At 37.7% G+C, this 17,380-nt stretch overlaps 1 protein-coding gene across 1 annotated transcript in view; it reads right to left on the bottom strand.

Annotated features, from left to right (window-relative positions):
* The window catches only part of UTRN (utrophin), a 341,520-nt gene that overhangs the window by 208,322 nt on the left and 115,818 nt on the right, over positions 1–17,380 (bottom strand). The window contains exons 30-41 of the mRNA XM_066546847.1: positions 17,120–17,281; positions 16,660–16,788; positions 16,050–16,223; positions 15,317–15,472; positions 13,817–13,987; positions 11,748–11,927; positions 10,026–10,154; positions 9,728–9,898; positions 9,041–9,190; positions 7,784–7,921; positions 6,813–6,965; positions 326–517 (exon numbers count right to left, since the gene is read on the bottom strand). Coding sequence (XP_066402944.1) covers positions 326–517; positions 6,813–6,965; positions 7,784–7,921; positions 9,041–9,190; positions 9,728–9,898; positions 10,026–10,154; positions 11,748–11,927; positions 13,817–13,987; positions 15,317–15,472; positions 16,050–16,223; positions 16,660–16,788; positions 17,120–17,281 — 1,905 coding nt within the window. The remainder of the gene's footprint in view (positions 1–325; positions 518–6,812; positions 6,966–7,783; positions 7,922–9,040; positions 9,191–9,727; positions 9,899–10,025; positions 10,155–11,747; positions 11,928–13,816; positions 13,988–15,316; positions 15,473–16,049; positions 16,224–16,659; positions 16,789–17,119; positions 17,282–17,380) is intronic.

Raw genomic sequence — 17,380 nt, forward strand, 5'->3', positions numbered from 1 at the left:
TATGGCTATCAAGCAGGAATGTAAGATTTGCTTTAGCATTTCTTTAAGTATTATGTAGACTATGATGGCAAATACAAGTGTCTACAACAAACTAAACCTTGCTCCCTCAATCTCCCACCCAGTTTTCATGCTGCTCCACTTTGTATCCAGATTATGCATAGAAAAAAATTAGCCAACAGAACCGTCATTTTTTAGTTTTCAGTGCATATTGATCCTGTATATACCAAGCAAAACCATAAATGTAGTAATAGAGTTGTTAAGGTGGTGGCCTTTCTTCTGCTGTTTCCCTTCTCCACTCTGAATATAATGCTTAGGCATGCAGTACCTTCAGTGCATCTTCCTGAGCTGAAAAATCCTCATAGATGCCCGTATTCAGCTCTGGTGCATTCAGCAGCAGTTCAACATCAGCCATGGCCAGCAAAACTTTGTTGATTTCAACCAAGTACTCAGCTGAGAAAGGCAAGGTCCTAACTCCTGTAGCAAATTGGCCTTTTAACCTCTGCTGGACAGGGATTGCCTGAAAACATGAAAATTCATTTTATAATTCAAGCAACAATCAATTTTATTAAAAAATCGTAAATCAATAAACTATACTCAGAATAATTACTTTTCTACATTAGAAAAGAAAACAAAGGCCTTTCTAGCAAGATTACATTAATTCAGAAAGGTGCTAGTCCTGCACAAGACAGTTTGTTTATTTTAAAAGTTAGGAAAAAGTTGATATCATTGCTTCAAAATGACTCTGTATTATTCTAGATTAAAACTCCAAGCAATGGGAAGGGTACCACTCTTTCTCTTAACTTGATCCTTAAAATTTCCAGAAATAACACTTCTTGATTGAGCCTGTATCTAGTGTTACAACCCACTCTGCTTCCTTCTTTGCCAAGATACCAATTTACTGAAACACTTCTTTCCCATCCATATTCTTTTCAATAAGCATCCCCACCCACATTTTCTAACCATTTTTTAAAAATAAATTAGTGCTCCACCAGTAGTCCAATATTTTGCAGCAATAAAAGGCAGTAACTCCTCCAGAGCTTGCCAATTGTTTTCTGTTCTGGCTGCAAGACTAGGCTATCTAGCCAAGTACCATGTTAGCAGATAAGAGACTAAGAACAGTAATTTAATGCAGCTTTTTCTTGGCTCACTAATAGAGGGCTGGATCTGAAACATTGGGAAGATTGCTACAGGAAACTATCTTTCTGCCATGCCTGGCAAAAATTTAGCAGAGGCAGGTAAAGCAGACTGAAAGAAAACATTTTTAGTAGAAAATGTTTCTTGTCAAACAGGATTCTGTTACCATCTCTGAAAACAGCCTAGTTCTTTCAAATTATCAAAAAATAAAGCCCACTTCCAAATATTGAAGAACTCAAGCAACTTTAAATCACCATGTTGCACTTGGTGAGTGAATCAAGCAAGACAGAGGCACAGGACTGTGGGATTTGCTAACAGCTAAGAACACTCTAAAGAGTGAAGAATAAATGTATGCTCATAGCAATTTCAGCCAGTGAATTTTACTTTGCAATTTGTCTGGGCTGGGTGCACACATGAAAATCTCTAGCAGAGCTGACAACCAATAAAATATTAAAACCAAGTGGCTTGCAAACACCTGTCTGTATCTTCCTCCTTCCTTCACATGCTTCTGACAATTTCAAATATGTCACTCAAATTAACAGGAACCTAACATAACCAGCATATGTAGTGCAAATTAAGCAAGGATTGCAGCAGAAAAGATATGTTCACATATTCACAATTCAGGACTTCACATGCACTAAATGTTCCTAGGGATTTTCTTTGTTTTGTGTTAGTTAGGTTTTTTTTCTTTTGTAAAATAGACAGTCATCCTGTTCTGAAACTGGGAACACAGCTTTGCTTCCACAAGACCTTTACCACTAAATATGAATTGCTGTCAGTCACTCATTGCACCCCAAAGAAACAGGGTACAAGGACATAGTCTACACGTCTAGAAACAAGAACTACAGAAAAGCATCACAAACTACTCAGTACTGCTTTTGATTCAGTACAGCAAGCAAGCACCACAGTTAAAAACAAGGCTTACTCCATTTGCTTTAGCTACAAACCCAGCTTCTTGGTCCCTGATGCTCCCCAAATGCATTTTCTTGAGGCTCTGCATATATTTTATCAGCTTCCATCAATGAAATTCAGAGCAGAAGCCCAAGGCTTAGACAGTGGCATGATTTCCTGTGGAAGGAGAGGGCACCAGTTCCTAAGAAATGAGACAGTGGGTGCAACTCAAGGTACGTTTTCCCTAATATTAAACACATCAAGGTAAGAAAAAGCACCAGGATGCCTTCTACAGCACAGCCATCTGCAACATCTTCACAAGGTGTTTTCTCTAGCTCCCAATCACTCCAGAAGTCCCATTCTCACACAGACAGCAAGACTTCAAGACCTCAGAATCAAGACTTCACCCACTTGAATAGGTCACTGGGCTTTACTGTTTTTCTACTTCCCACACACTGCTTTGTCTCTCATTAGAAAAAACTCTGACAAGATTTAAAACAGCACGTGTTGTCATGCAGCAAGCTTGTTCTGTACTTGTGCATTGACATGTTCTGAAACTTTCTGCTTTCCCAGTAACACCATCCTGGGCCAGATTACTCTTCTTGGCTAAGCAGTGAATTCCTCCTGATGCTGCTCCTTCAGAGTATACCTCCTTGCTAATCTCCTCCAGCTGCCTCCCATCACTGAGATGATGCTTCCTCCTCTCACAATCCTCATTCTTAAAGGTGAACATAAGTTCTATAAACACATTAGTGCTTCAGTACAGCAGACTTTTTAATTGGTCAGCTGTTCTCTACCTTGCACTGCAGACTGGAAGCTTCTAAAATGCAGCATAATATGCTAAAAAATAGAAGTGGAGTTTTATGTAACTCTCTCACAGTTACCTGATAAATACCTAAATATCACAGAAGTTGGTTTTGGTTGCTTGGCTCTTTTTTCTTTTTTTTTTTAATTAAGGGGAAAAAACCCCTCAGGTAAGCGACCTTTTCACAGAATCAGAATGGTTTCATTTGGAAAGGGACCTTAAAGATCATCTCATTCCAGCACCCTGCCATGGGCAGAGACATCCTCCACTATATCAAGTTGCACAAAGTCTCATCAAACCCATACTAGAACACTTCCAGGAATACGGAATCCACAGCTTCTCTGGGCAACCTGTTCCAGTGCCTCACCACCCTCACAGTGAATAATTCCTTCCTAATGTCCATCTAAACCTGTCCTCTTACAGATTAAATCCATTGCCCCTTGTTTTACTCCTCCATGCCTTGGTAAAAAGTCCCTTCCAGCTTTCCTGTAGGTACTGGGTGGCTCCTGTAAGACTCTCTCTAGAGCTCTCTTCTCCAATTTAAAGACAGACAGAGGTATTTTTTACAGGAGCAGTGCTTCAGTCCTCCCACAATTTTTCTTCAGCATACACAAATAAAATGTCAATCTAAAGTTATTTAAGAGGAAATCTGACTGGAGGACTTAATAGTCCTTTTCTACTTTAATTACAGTGTTGATAGAGCATGCTTAATAAATTTGCTCTCTCTTTAAATACTAGTGAAAACAAAGGATTGGAGGAATAAAGAGAATATTTGGTTATTACTGAACATTCTATAAATAAGGCCACTCGATAAGAATGGTTAAAAATGTTTTTAATCTGGAGGTCAAAAAAAAAGTATTTCCTCCTATACTCAGCATACAGTTTAACCTGCAATTCAGAATTCAGTTTCACTTTTTTTTTCCCCATCTCCCCTTTTACACTTCAATATATTTTCAACAAAATCTGCTAATGATTCTACTCAATAAGATTTTCTGACTTGCTTCCAAGTGGATTTTGGAAACTACTGCCCTAGACATTGACATAAAATTAAATAATTTACCTCCTTGGATGTTTAACTATAAAAGCCAGTTTTTAAATCTCAAGGTATTTCAGAGCCAGTTTTCTAAAAATGGTTTCCCAAAGCTCATGTCCATTTAATTAATGCATTCAGAAAACAATTGTTCATGTTTGAGTAATCCAGAACCTTTCCTATAAAAATCATACTAGAAAAACAAATACATTTTCTTTATTGCAGAAATAATACTTCAAGGGCTTCAAGACAATGCTTCGGTTTATAGGAAAAAATGCACTGTGCCTTTAACTGCATATTCACTGCAGTTGCAAAAATACCAATATTCACCATCTGCAAAATTACCATTTTCACTCAAAACAACTTCCTAAAACCTGGAAAAATCTCTCGGGAATTTAGGCAACAAATTTCCTCTGCAATTTAAGGTTTAATTTGTTCCTTTCCTTCATTTTGAACAAAGGCACAATAGTCCAATTTAAATAAATACTAAAACACTGTTAGAAAAGAAGGACCTCTAGGAGATGCAAACTTCCAGGGCACGCTTTTTTTGCTAATGGATCTGTGGCAAAACAAGGCTTACTCAAAAGTACCTACAATGCAGAAGGGTTACCAATATTTCAAAGATATTTTAACTCCATAATCCCTAGGAGCATAAATTATGAGGAATATTTATGATCCAGCTACTTCCAGCAAATCAATATATAGATATGACCTTCAAGCACCATAAATAAGTCCTCTCCTCCACACTTGCTTACAAAAGCATAAATAATGTATTTCATAAAAGCCCAATTGAAGTCTACTCCCCAGCTCGGCAGCTGAAATCTTCCTTTCCCTCCCTGTTTTGCTCATATCAAATAGCAATTTGTCTTTCTCTTACTGCAGCTTCCTTACATCAAGGTGAGTGCTTAAGCCACCTGCAATCCAGCAGGTCAAGAATTCATTTAGTGCTTCTCAGTCCTAGGCTGAGATGAGCAACAAGCACTGCAATTTTCAAGTCTGGTGGCTCCAAGAAAATTCTGGAGCAAGACTGATTATCTAAAATGATGACATTTGGGAAGACTATTTCTCCCTTTAGCAACGTTATGGTCTCACACCATTTTCAGTGTTCAAGATTGATTAGTAGAGCCAGTGAAAGAACAAGCCATAAAAGTAAAATAATGCTACTTGAGACAAGCTGCCTTAGCACTCAAATATCAGAAATCCACAGGCACAGGCACATGAAGCAAAAGCAGCAGTTTGAATTTCCACGTTTCACACCAGTAATGAAAACTTCTGTGGTCCTGTTGTGACAGTCTAGCTGACCTGAGCAAGGATAACGTTTCTCCATTAAGAGTCTATTTTAATTGCTACGGTAATCCATATTGACATGACATTCTGCATTCAGCAACCAGATTCACTTATCCAGGAATGGATCTAGCAGTACCAGGGATTAGCTGCAGTATATCCCTTTAAGAAAAGGGCTTTACAGGAATGAAAGTATCTTCCTTAGAGAAGATCAGTCAAGCTGAAGTGAGACCAACAGTGACAAGGACCCATCTGAAGCATGACTGGACTGCCCCCATTAGCAAAGAGCTATGCAGGTGCACCATTTTTCCATTTTTGTCCAGTAATTGATTCATTCAATGCATCTGATGGTCAAACAGAAAAACTGAATAATGTTGTTTCACTTTAAATACACACAGATCCCCATTCCTTTCAAAAAAATTCCAGAGCATCAGTCAGGTCCCCAAGTTTACGTCACCAGAAGAGACTACTGGAGACCCAACAGAGCAGTCAGATGTCAGACTGTTCCACAAACCCTGGGCCCTCTTTGCTGCCCAGCTCTTCATGGGAGCCTTACAATGTGAAACAGTCTTTCTAAAAAGCAGCAGATCTAAAACTTGATACTGAATGGCCTGTGTGACAGAGGACAGCAGGCCATCTATAACCTGCAGCTGAAGCCACACAGCACTAGCTGTGAACAGAGCACCACATTATGACTTTGCAGTGCAAGTCTCACAGGGTGCCAGAGCATTCTACCAAGTGTGTTGGTTCTGGGTTAAAAAGTTACAAAGCAGTCAAAAAGATTTCTAGATGTTAATTATGAACCCTTAGATGCAGAAATTGAAAAGTCCTTGACAGATGACCTAGCCCTCAAGCTTGTTCAAGACATTAATTACTGCTTCACAAGGTTCTTCACTGTTATTGCCTAAAATATTAATGTAATTACCACAAAAACAAGTGTTTTTAAGGATGGAGAGGAGAAATAAAAGAGATTTTTAAAACACCACCAAAAGTCACAACAAAAGCAATCAAAAAATATCTGTAAAATTAAGACATACAACTTTCTGGGCAGTCAGCTTTATCAAACCCTGACATCATATCAGTTGCAAAATTGTTTGTCAAGATACACACACACATTATCAGAAATACCTCAACCTTTGTCTATTTTATTAATATTCATTGGGTAGAGTAATATCCATTATATGAGGGCAGTTATCCCTCTCTAAGCACTTGAGGCAGGAAAAGACAGCAGAGGTGTTACAATACCCTGACAACAGGATGCAGAGGCACTGGATTAAAGCCTCAAACAAGGCTTTTACCATACCTGCACCAAACTTATATTAAATCTAGCTGTTTGAGTTAAGAGTTTTTAAAAAGGGTTACGTGTAATCCTCATGGATCAAGACTGGCAAGACAAACTTTCCTGAAACAGGCTCACTGCCCAGATCACAGCCTAAGTTTTGGGTCGGAAGGATGAGATCTTTTGGACCTATGATGACTATGTAGAAATCCCAAACTAGCATATGTTGATAATTTCCTAACAAAAAATGAATGCTGTCATTTTGAAACACTTCTTTCCACAGAGGTGTCCAAAGAAGATCACTAGACTAGATTAAACTCTAGTGTATGAATCTCCAAAGTTCATACACACCATTAACTGTTGTTCTAAGAAACAGAAGCCTCATTTACCTGTAGTTTTTGTTCATCCTCCACACCTTGCAGCCCTGACAGACGGTCCTCAGCCTCATTCAGCCACTTCATTAGACTATCATGTTCCTTCTTATACTGGGAAAACACTGGAGAGAGTTCCACCGCCTGCCTCCTTTGAAATGACCTGCACTCCTATAATCCAGTGTATTGGAAAATATGGCGTAAAAAGAGGGAAGTAGTGAACAGAATAGGTCTTATTTATTTGAAAAACAAAAATACTTGAGGGATTCATTTGAAGGAGCAAATTCCAAAATATGTAATACTACTAATTTATTTTTGTAATAGCTATATTCTCTTTATCTGCATAGACATGTAATCAAAAACTGCCTGATGGTCTTGCCCTGCACCTTTGAACTACACCTCAGCTTGTCAACTCTAGCATGATTCAAACAGGTGAGCTAAAAGGAGGATCTTTGTTCTAGACAAAGCCATTTTTAACACAGCATGTGTATGCAAGCACCACAACATGCTGCAATGACTGCTAATACCCTCTATAGGAGGAAAGAGGAATTTGGGAGCAGGCTCAATCGCAAAAAGGGCTTCTGCTGAGAGGTTGGTATGTTTGTGTACATGTCTATCCATAGTCACTCTTCACACACCCTGGTGGTGGGGATAAACCTCTGTTCAAGGGCCAGCAAAGACAGGTGAAGCAAATGACCAACTTGATGCACCCACCTATTTGGGTCAATACATAGGGTGGCCCTCTGTGAAGCTGTGAAAAGGGACTTTAAAAATCAAAACTATTCCCCCAAAACCTAGAAATGGGAAAATTCATATTTTGGAATTGCAAAGATTCAGAGAGTCAGATTGTGTGCACACACATTTAACTCTTCCCCAGAGAATCACATATGCTGAAAGAGTCATAAGGTATAAAATATGGATTACAGGTTGCAAGTGGGATACCAAAGGGAAATTTGATAAATGAGCTGTAGTAACTACCATAACTGTACCTGCAAACTGTTGTACTTTTTCTGCAGAAGCAACAACTGTAAGCGGATCTTCTCTCTCCTATGGTCCTCCATAGGCTGCTGGAGCAACTGCACTCCTCTTTGTAAAACTTCTTCAATCTGAGCTCTTTCTTGATCCAGCTAAAATTACACAAATCTCTATTATCTACAGAAATTAATTTTAGAAACATTAGCTGCTCAGATAGTAACAGCAATTGTACCAAACTTTTGTCTTAATCCAAATGGGAGCCAAACAAATTCAAGCAGATATTCTCCTCAACAACTACCAAATCATAAAATCCAACTTTCCATAAACTTTATAAAGAGATGTACTAAAAGAAATTTAATGAACCAGCAGTATGCATTCACATCAATAGGGTATTATGACTTTAGCTCCATTTCTATTCTAGATATTCCTTGACAATAATAAGCAAGCTCAGGGCAGAACAGCACAAAATTAAAAATTCAATAAATATAAAAACAGTATAAAAGGAAGGCTATGTTCTATAACCATAGGCCCTTCTATAGAAATAGTTTAAAATTTGTGTTCTGTAATGTACATGGCATTTTCCATAGACTTATATCCAGCTTTCCAGCTCAGTTTGTAGTATTGGAGCTGCTTAAAAGGAAGGCAGATAGAGTGGATTGACATGAATTTACCTGATTTTGCAGGCAACAAGGCCATAGTAGACAAGATGCTAAAAAAACTATGGCAGTTTTATATGGGTGAATAGCAGAGTCTAGATAAGAATCTAGAAGATAAATTTTGTTCAAAGCTTTTATTTGGACTTCCCAAGATACAGCCACATTACAAGACTCTTACTTGCATCCTACCTCAAGCATCCTCTGAGCTGGCCTATGCACTGTGATTCATTTTACCATACCAGTTTAAATTTGAACCTCATTCAAACATCATTCAAACGCAGGAGGGATTTCTTACAAAGAGCTACTTTGAGTAGGAGATAGAAGATAGATAAACAAAAATCACATTTCACTACTTGTATTCTATAAAATTGTGATGAAAATACCAACTCAAGTATGATTAGTTACACTCAGACCAGCATTCAAGAGGAAATAGCTATGGGAAAAGTATTGGAAAATTGTGCAGGGTATCCAACAACTTAATAGTTCCCTTCCTTTTCTACCCTTAATTTAAAGGCATTTAATCAGAATTCCCCCTCAAAGTCTGGAGCAATGCAACATAGGGACAAAATAGGAAGTTATTTATTCAATTAATTATTTGTTCTATTGCTCACAAACCTTCTCCTCTTCCCCACTCAATTCTGGATGCTTTTCCAGAACTTTTAACATATTCTGTATGTCACTTTCAAATTCATCCAGGTCTAGAAAAGCCACTCTAGCTTCACGGGGCTCTGACATGACAGGAAGTCGTTCTTGTCCAACAAGCATCTGCAAAGCAAAATAAAATCTTGGTCAAGCTGAACCTTTAGTCTAAGCAGTCCCATACAATCCCCCATGAACAGGTATATCAGTCTGCAGGATCATTAGATATCAGTACAAATCAAAAATTTAAGAGTTAGATGAACTGAGAGATAGCTTGAACACACTTGGTAGTTATTATCAAGTTTCCTCATTCAAACTTCAATCTGAGTATTTTGTCCTCAAAATAAATGAAATATCTCCAGTCACATCAGCTTATGGTATTGTTTTGTAGCTCACAAATACGTACTGCAATATATACAATTTTCTGAACGGTTCTTTGTAAATTTTCCCATGAAACACAAGTCATCACCTGCTGCTCAGGTGAAAAAAAAAGCAGCTGGTCTAAAAATCAGTCTATTTTTCACATATAAATACCTACACTTAAAGGAGCACTCAAAAGCAGCAGAGTGCTGTTCTAATAAACAATGACCTATCCACTACAGCCAGTTGCCATCTTCTTGGCACAGATTCCCCAAGGAAGTTCTGCGCCTCGTTCATCCTCACCTTGGCACTTTTGATGTGCTGAGAGACCTTCTCAAAATTACGGTTGAGTTCTGCCAGTTTGGGCTCAACAAGTTCCCGGCAGGACACGCCCCGACCGTTCATTAAGATGACAGCCTGGTCACGGACGTTATCCACTCGGAGACTGACGTCATCTAGCTCAGATGTTAGACGCTGAGAAGTGAAAGAAAATGAAAATGGTCACCTCCTAGGCAAGGAGAGAGACATCTAAAAGTAAACAGGAAACAAATCTGACATCATTCAGAATCCATGAGTTGACAGATGACACAACATTTCCTACCTTCACAGTTTCCTCCTTTTGGCTAGCTGACTTCTTCTCAATTTCATCCAGTAAGGCTTCAGCCTGATACAACCAAGTACTTATGTGAGCAACATTTTCATCAAAAATTTCCAGCTGGCCCTGGTGATTCTGGAAAAAGATGAAAAAAATGTATGAATATGAGAAACTTTTAAAAATCCAACAAAAAAATCCTAACAACAAAAAATGTACAAACTCAAAAAAATTATCAAATAAATCAACCCTGCCAAAATGTTATGAGTAGAAAGATTGATAAAATAGTGTTTTGGACACACTTTGGAATGAAACACTGAAAATTAGACCATACCTTTCATCTTCACTAGTATTTACAAAAATTCAATTTTCATTCTAGACCCTTTGATAATATAATTTCTAATTCACAGAAAGATAAATAGAAGTAGCTGAGGTAGTTTGTACAATTAAAGATAGACAATGTATTACAACAACCAAAAACTCCACAATTTTTTCTATCAGCACTAGCAGGTACAACACTATCCACTGTGTGTGGTTATTCAGGTTTTTTAATTGGAAAGGGATTATGCCAAATTTACAAATTAATCATGTGTTGATATTTTACTGATTGCATAAAAATATTCCTTCCTCTTAAGAAAAGTAACAAAATTGTAGAAGTGTTAATTAGGTCTGTTTTCACATGCAGTCAGAAATTGTAACATTAGGTGCCCCAGACAGATGTAATGTTGTGTATCAGGTTCAGAGAAGTAACAATCTGTTTAAGCCTTTCACCAAAACAAAAAGGTAGACAAAATTTGCTCTTTCAGAATAAAAAAACAAAGGCAGGAGAGAAAAGAGATAAGGCCTATGATCGTGCTTTGTAAGGTTAAATTGTTCTTTTGCTACATGGAGCTATAAATTTCTTGATGTTGATTTAGAGAGCACAGACAATACTTGTCACCAGATATGAACATAATCTAGAAGTATTTAGTTATGGATCATCCTTACAGCATTTACACATAAAGCTAAACTGCCTGACTACTCCTAAAATGGAATTGGATTACAAAATTAACACTATCACCTGCAACAGGAACTGGACAGCAGGCACAGGGCTCACCATCCATTCATACACTAAAGTTTCCACAACTCCTGCCTTCAGAAGTCCCTGATATGAGTTGATTGTAATAACTAGCTAAACAACACCAAAATACCTTATTTATATAAAAGCATCAGTCTGATACTAGTATCAGTTGTAGACTGTTTCATGTCCATTTAGCCTAATTAGCAGCTTTAGGTGTATAATATGCTTGGGCTTTTATTTAATCAGCCAAATAGATGTTGTTGCCATACTTGAACACTTGCAGCTGTGGTCTGTCCAAAAGAGCAATAGACTGACAGAGTCACAAGTGCTTTGCTGAACACCACCACAAAGTTATCCATTGTCCATTAAATAGCCATCATTCAGGTCTCAAGGAATTTATCAACACAAACCAACTGTTCATGTTGGTGCTGGCACAGAGGCTGAATATTCAGGCTGAATAAAGAGCAGGATATGCAGCAGGTCAGTTTTCAACTTCCTCACGAATTACCTCTCCATCTACAGCATAAACAGATATCCATTCCACATTCTTTAAATGCATAAGGTGTCATGGAAGCTTCACTTTACAGTAAAGTGAGACAAGTGAAAACTCCAGCTGCTCCAAAGAGGTGGAAGGAGAGCTACCCTGAATATTTCTCATGCATGCAACTTACCAACAAGGTGTCACACCAGTCCTCAGTCCAGGTTCGAACTCTGCTCCAGCCAGCATTAAGGACACACAGCTTCTCCTCCAGGACAGCCTCACTCCCTTCCACCAGGGACTGGAGTGCAGTGCAACTTTCTGTGATGCTCTTGAGATCAGCCTTCCTCCTCTCCAGCTCTCTCAGCACATTCTGAAACAAGTTCAGCCATTAAAACTGCACTGGTCCCAAACACAAGGGAAGGTAATTTTTACATCCACAGGAAACAAATATATTGTAGGTGATCTTCACTTGTGGAAAGAAATACACCACGTGTAATTGCCTTCTGTTTACAGTAACTCTCTGTAGATCATGATCTCATTTTTTAAGAGAGAGTGAGAGCACAATGCATGTAAAGTGTCCTGAACAACTTAGGGACTCTTTTGGTTTGTTGTCTTAGATCATCTTCACCGTTTCTTTTCATTATGTAGGTAAAGCAAATGCATCACACTACATTCCAAGTCCATTTTTAAAAGGTTTTTTTCTGCACTGCAAAGCACAAAACACTAATTTCAAGAGACACTCTGGATTCCTCTGTATCTTTTCCTATTAAAGTACTTTTACAGTTGGCAATAATGAGAAACATGGTAGGCCAATGCTAAATATTTTTTTGAGAACCATCACAACTTATTACTGCAGATGTTCAATTCAGTTGCTACATATTACAGAATCCCTACTGCTATATTATCTATATAGAGATATGTAAATACATGTATCTTTAGCTCTACCCTTTTTTCCAAGTCATCTCTGCTTTTAAATAGTTTTTTTAATCCATAAACCCCACCTTTTTTGAAAGTATGCATACTGTAAATTGTAAATTAAGCAATATGTCATCTCTTAAAGATCAGGACAGTTTCCATGTGGAAAACAGATCTCTTGCCATGTAAGATCACCAATTATTACTGATGATATCTGCCTACTTAGAAAGTTCTTTACTGCCAGTGTACAGTGTGGTGAAGAATCCACTTAATCACAGCCAGCGTCTGGAGCTCCTTGAACATACTATCTATGAAGTAACTTATTCCTTTATCATAACTTATTATCTTAGAAATAGAAACAAATACTCAAGTAACTACATTTTAAAATTGCCTCCAGAAAACTTGAAAACAGAAAGGACAACTTTGTACGCAACATATAGGACTTGTCCTCCTGCTGGTGAAGCATAACAGTCTTTACATGCATGGCTTACAAATTTATGGTATACTTCCAATAAGGATTCAAAAGTTTGTTTGGAGAGGAATCTTGGGCATGCTGCCACAGCAAAATCCTAGCACTAATAATTGCTAGTCCTGATTGAAATGCCTGAGAACAGGTTACATTGGACAAGTTCGCAATTTGGTGAGTTTTCAAGTTTTAAGACTGCAGACAGACCCACTCCAGAAGTAAAAGGTGACAGAAAACAAAAACTGGACAGGTCAGTACTGCTGAATTGTATCATCTGGCACTTGCTGCTAACCCTTAGTAATATCCAAATTTCTACAGTGGGAGAAAATATGATTACTCTGAAGAAAGTAACTAACACATTTGCCTGTTTCCATTACAAGCTTTAACTTGTAGGCAAAAGAAAATAAGGAATTACAGTGGCCTCTTATTTTGCAGAGTCACAATTTTGAAGACAAAGCTGTTTCAATGAAAAGTTACAAACTCAAATTTTCATTGAATGCACTTTTCATTCAATGCAATTTCAGTTTGTTCTACTAGTAAAATATTTGATCCAGTCCACAATTATATTTGCTGATAATTTTAAGAATCTTATAATTGTGAAATGTGTAAGAGATACAGTAACTTTTTAGTTACCATTAGTACCAAATATGTAGTAGTATCTTAAATATTTTACTGGCATTTAAGGTTGATGCAAAATGCCTAAGATGAAACAGATCAGACTCAGTAAGGTACTGAACATGAACTACTGATTCTACTAAAATTTCAGGATGTGGGAGATTTAGGAACAAGTTACAGGGATTTAAATTCACAGCCACTTCTACATAGTATTGCCATAACGTCAGAAACTTTTTCTACCAATATTTAGTAAGCATTCTTACTTTGGCCCAGGCAATTTCTGAATCTAGATCAGAAAGCAAGCTCTCTGAAGTAGACTTCTGCACAAGGTCAGCTTCAGTGGTAGCCAGCCACTCTGACAGAGAGGCAGACTCCTTCCTCATTTTGTGTGCCAGCTGAGTTGCTCTTTCCAGGTCTTGTTTTCCTTCTGTCACCTACAAAAAAAAAAAAAATTAGATTTTAAAAGATAGCAAACGCAAAAGTGCTAGCCAGCTAAAATAAGTATCCACCTAAATCCTAAATATATAAAATCCTTGCATCTTAAAACTGTCTTGCTTTTGCTTTAAGGAAGGACCCTAAAAGGAAAGATTATAAGCATCTGTATCTTACTATACAACAGAGAATATATACAAATAATTTTAAATTGAGATGCATTTAAGGAGATAAAGAAACCTGCATACCATTTTATTTATAGCTAGCAATTACCAAACTGATGTTTATCACTTTATTTTGGTCCTTTAGCTGAAACTCAAAGGACTGTAGAGTAGTCACTCACATAGGTAAAATTCAATTCCTCCTAGTAATTTGTAAGGGCTGCTAGAAAAAAATTGTAAAGAAAAATTTCACTGAAAATCTAGTCTGCCCTTAAAAACATGTCAGTAACATTAATATGACATTTGATGTTTGTCACAGTAAAATAATTTGTATTTCACACCAGTTACACAACTAGTCTGGTGAGATTTTAACACAGACTTGAGAAGAATTCCAAGCATCATAGTCAGAATCAATTTTACAATATTGTGCTCTGTTCTCTGCTCAGAAATAAAAATCATAACATTATACGGCAAGTAATTCTGCCTTTCTACCTTTTCTTAATTTCTTATCTACATGCCTTCTAGAATCCACAGCTTCCTGGATGTTCTCAAATTCACAACTGCAAAATTTCCTAGGACCCATTCTGAGATATTCCAAGACTAATCTGATCGTTTACCCCCAGCTTAATTCATGGAGCACTGAACAAACACAAATCCATTTGGGATTCCACCTTAATTTAGGTAGAGAGTCCTATCTGCCCAGTAACGGTTTAACCACTTTTAAACACTTCTCTTGGATAAGTAAATATTCAACTAATAATAAAATTATGCAATATTTAATGCAGTTCATGGGAAATACAGGTTTGCCTGCATTTTCTATTTCACACTGAGAGCAACCATTTAGATGGACTACAATTCAAAACCATCACGACACCCAAAAAACTTCAGGTGGACTTAAATTTCTCACATGATAATCTGACCATAAATAATCTTAAAGGACTTTAATGAATGGTAGGTCAGATTTTCAAGGGCAATCAAAAGTCTGTGAACCTTCCTTTCTTCAAAGCTACCTCTCCTCCAGGGAGATGTGTAATATTTAATCTCTCAAATGATTGCTCCGGGATGCAGCAACTAACCAACAAAAAGCTTTAGAATCAAACTTAAAACACCATCTAACAGCAGAAAAATGACATGCAGACAAATATTCATATATTTATTTATTTTTCTTACCTGTGCCCCCAAGTCATTGTAAAGAAATTTCAGTGCTGTCAGTTGTTCATCCATCCCTTTAGGATTATCCGTCTGCTGTTTCTGTACAATTTGCCTTCCCGTCTTGATGACAGTTTCAACTTCCAATTTCACCTCACTGAGGGTCTTATAGAGTTTCTAAAAGCACAAATATGTACATTGGTGATCAATTTGTAGTGCAGGTTTTCTGACTCTGCTTCCTTTGAGGACCTTAACTTCAAATTGCACTTCAATTCTGATTTATGAATTAATAGCAATATCTGACAAGAAGATTCCAAACTACTGGTGATATTTTATTCTGATAAATATTCTGATAACATTTTATTCTAGCTCTTATTTTCAAAAATTAATAAGATCAATAATTTAACAATGTTTACTCCAAGGCTAATATTGTGATCTGTACTTCATCTTAGTATTTTGTTTTGTTCAAATACTAATGACTGTGATACTTCTCCAGAATATAAGGATAAACCAGGGAAGGGAGTTCATAAAAACTCAGCTGTTCCACCATATCTATGATCGACAGCCCACTACTTTTATGTCCTGCAAGAATATGAGGTTTTTAGTTATCAAGTGCTCTGTTAGCACTTTCCAATGAGCTGCAATAGTTCCATGATAACGTTAAGCAAAATTTCCTCAGGAGAGAGTTTAAGCAACAAGAGCTAGAAGAAAAAGAAGCACCCCCTAGGATGAGCCATGAACATTGGATACATACCATGCACTTCTCCAAGTGAGTTTGGATTACATCTGGGTCAATATCCTTCACATCCAAGACATGAAGTTCTGCTTTTACACCATCCAACACCCGCTTGCAATCTAACATGCGCTGCTCAAAATTGGCTGGTTTCTGGAAAAGCTGATACTTTGTACATACTTCACGGAGCTTTCTCTGTTTTATGAATATTATGTTGAAAGATTGTTTTAAATTAGTACCTGCACTTCAAAAAAATAACCTTTAAAGCATCTCACACCACAGATTATAACCCATCATGCCACCACAGATCAATATATATGGAATTTTGGCTTGGCAAATAATGGTGCCATCACCTAATGCTAATCTCTACCTGAGGTGCAAGAGAGATGTCTTTCTGTATCATACACTTTAAAAATACCCATTCTACTCACATACAGAGACTTGCTGACTTTGTGCACTTATCCCATGACACTTGTGAAATTCAAGCTTCCTTGTTCAATTCATCTAGGGCTGTTTGCTTCCTTATGAAAGCACATAAAAGCACACACTATTTTCTTCTGAGGTTCATCTGACTGCACTAAACAATTTACAGGCTGACACGGCAGGGTGTAAGGGTGACTCATGTCTTTACCTGCAAAGCATCCAGCTGAGTTCCACCACGGGGAGACCTGCATTCAGGAGAAGCAGGAGGGAAAGAGCGAGCACTTTTCTTCAGCTCCTCTAACGTGGATTCATGAGCTGCAATCTCAGCTTGAATTTTCTGCCATATCACACAAGCAGGAAAGAAATACGTTTCAAAATTGCTTGCAGAGAGAGGAAGGGGAACTTTCTTACCACCCACCAGAAGAAAATCTACTCTGTAAAACTAAAACACCACCAGGTTTATTTTAAGTATTCTGCCTTTGGTGACAGATTGCTAAATTGAAAACTGCTGTTATTCAATACAACCTTAAAAAAAATAAAACCTTCCAGATTACAGAAGATAACACCTAGTGCATCAGCACAGCACTGAAATTTATAACTAAGTCCTGACTGAGCACTATCATCAAATATTTCCAAAAGTTTTGTAGTGAAGGGCTGTACAGAAATACCTGGGCCTCCTGGGGCATCTGAAAGGCATCTATCCTGTCAGTCAGGTAAGATGTCAGCTGTCTATCCAGATCTCCTAAACTTTCCTGCAAGACCTGCAGCATGTGGTCAGTTTCTCGCATGGTCTGAAGCTGTTGTTCCAGGGCGATCTGTCGGCTCACCGCCTGAGCAGGACAGAAAGGTGAGACAAAATGCAGCAATAATTCAACACAAATCATAGAAGACTTCCTCAAAACAAGGAGGAGAGACCAGAAAAGATCCTA

Source organism: Molothrus aeneus, chromosome 3 (genome assembly GCF_037042795.1).
Source record: "Molothrus aeneus isolate 106 chromosome 3, BPBGC_Maene_1.0, whole genome shotgun sequence".
Taxonomy (NCBI): Eukaryota; Metazoa; Chordata; class Aves; order Passeriformes; family Icteridae; genus Molothrus; species Molothrus aeneus.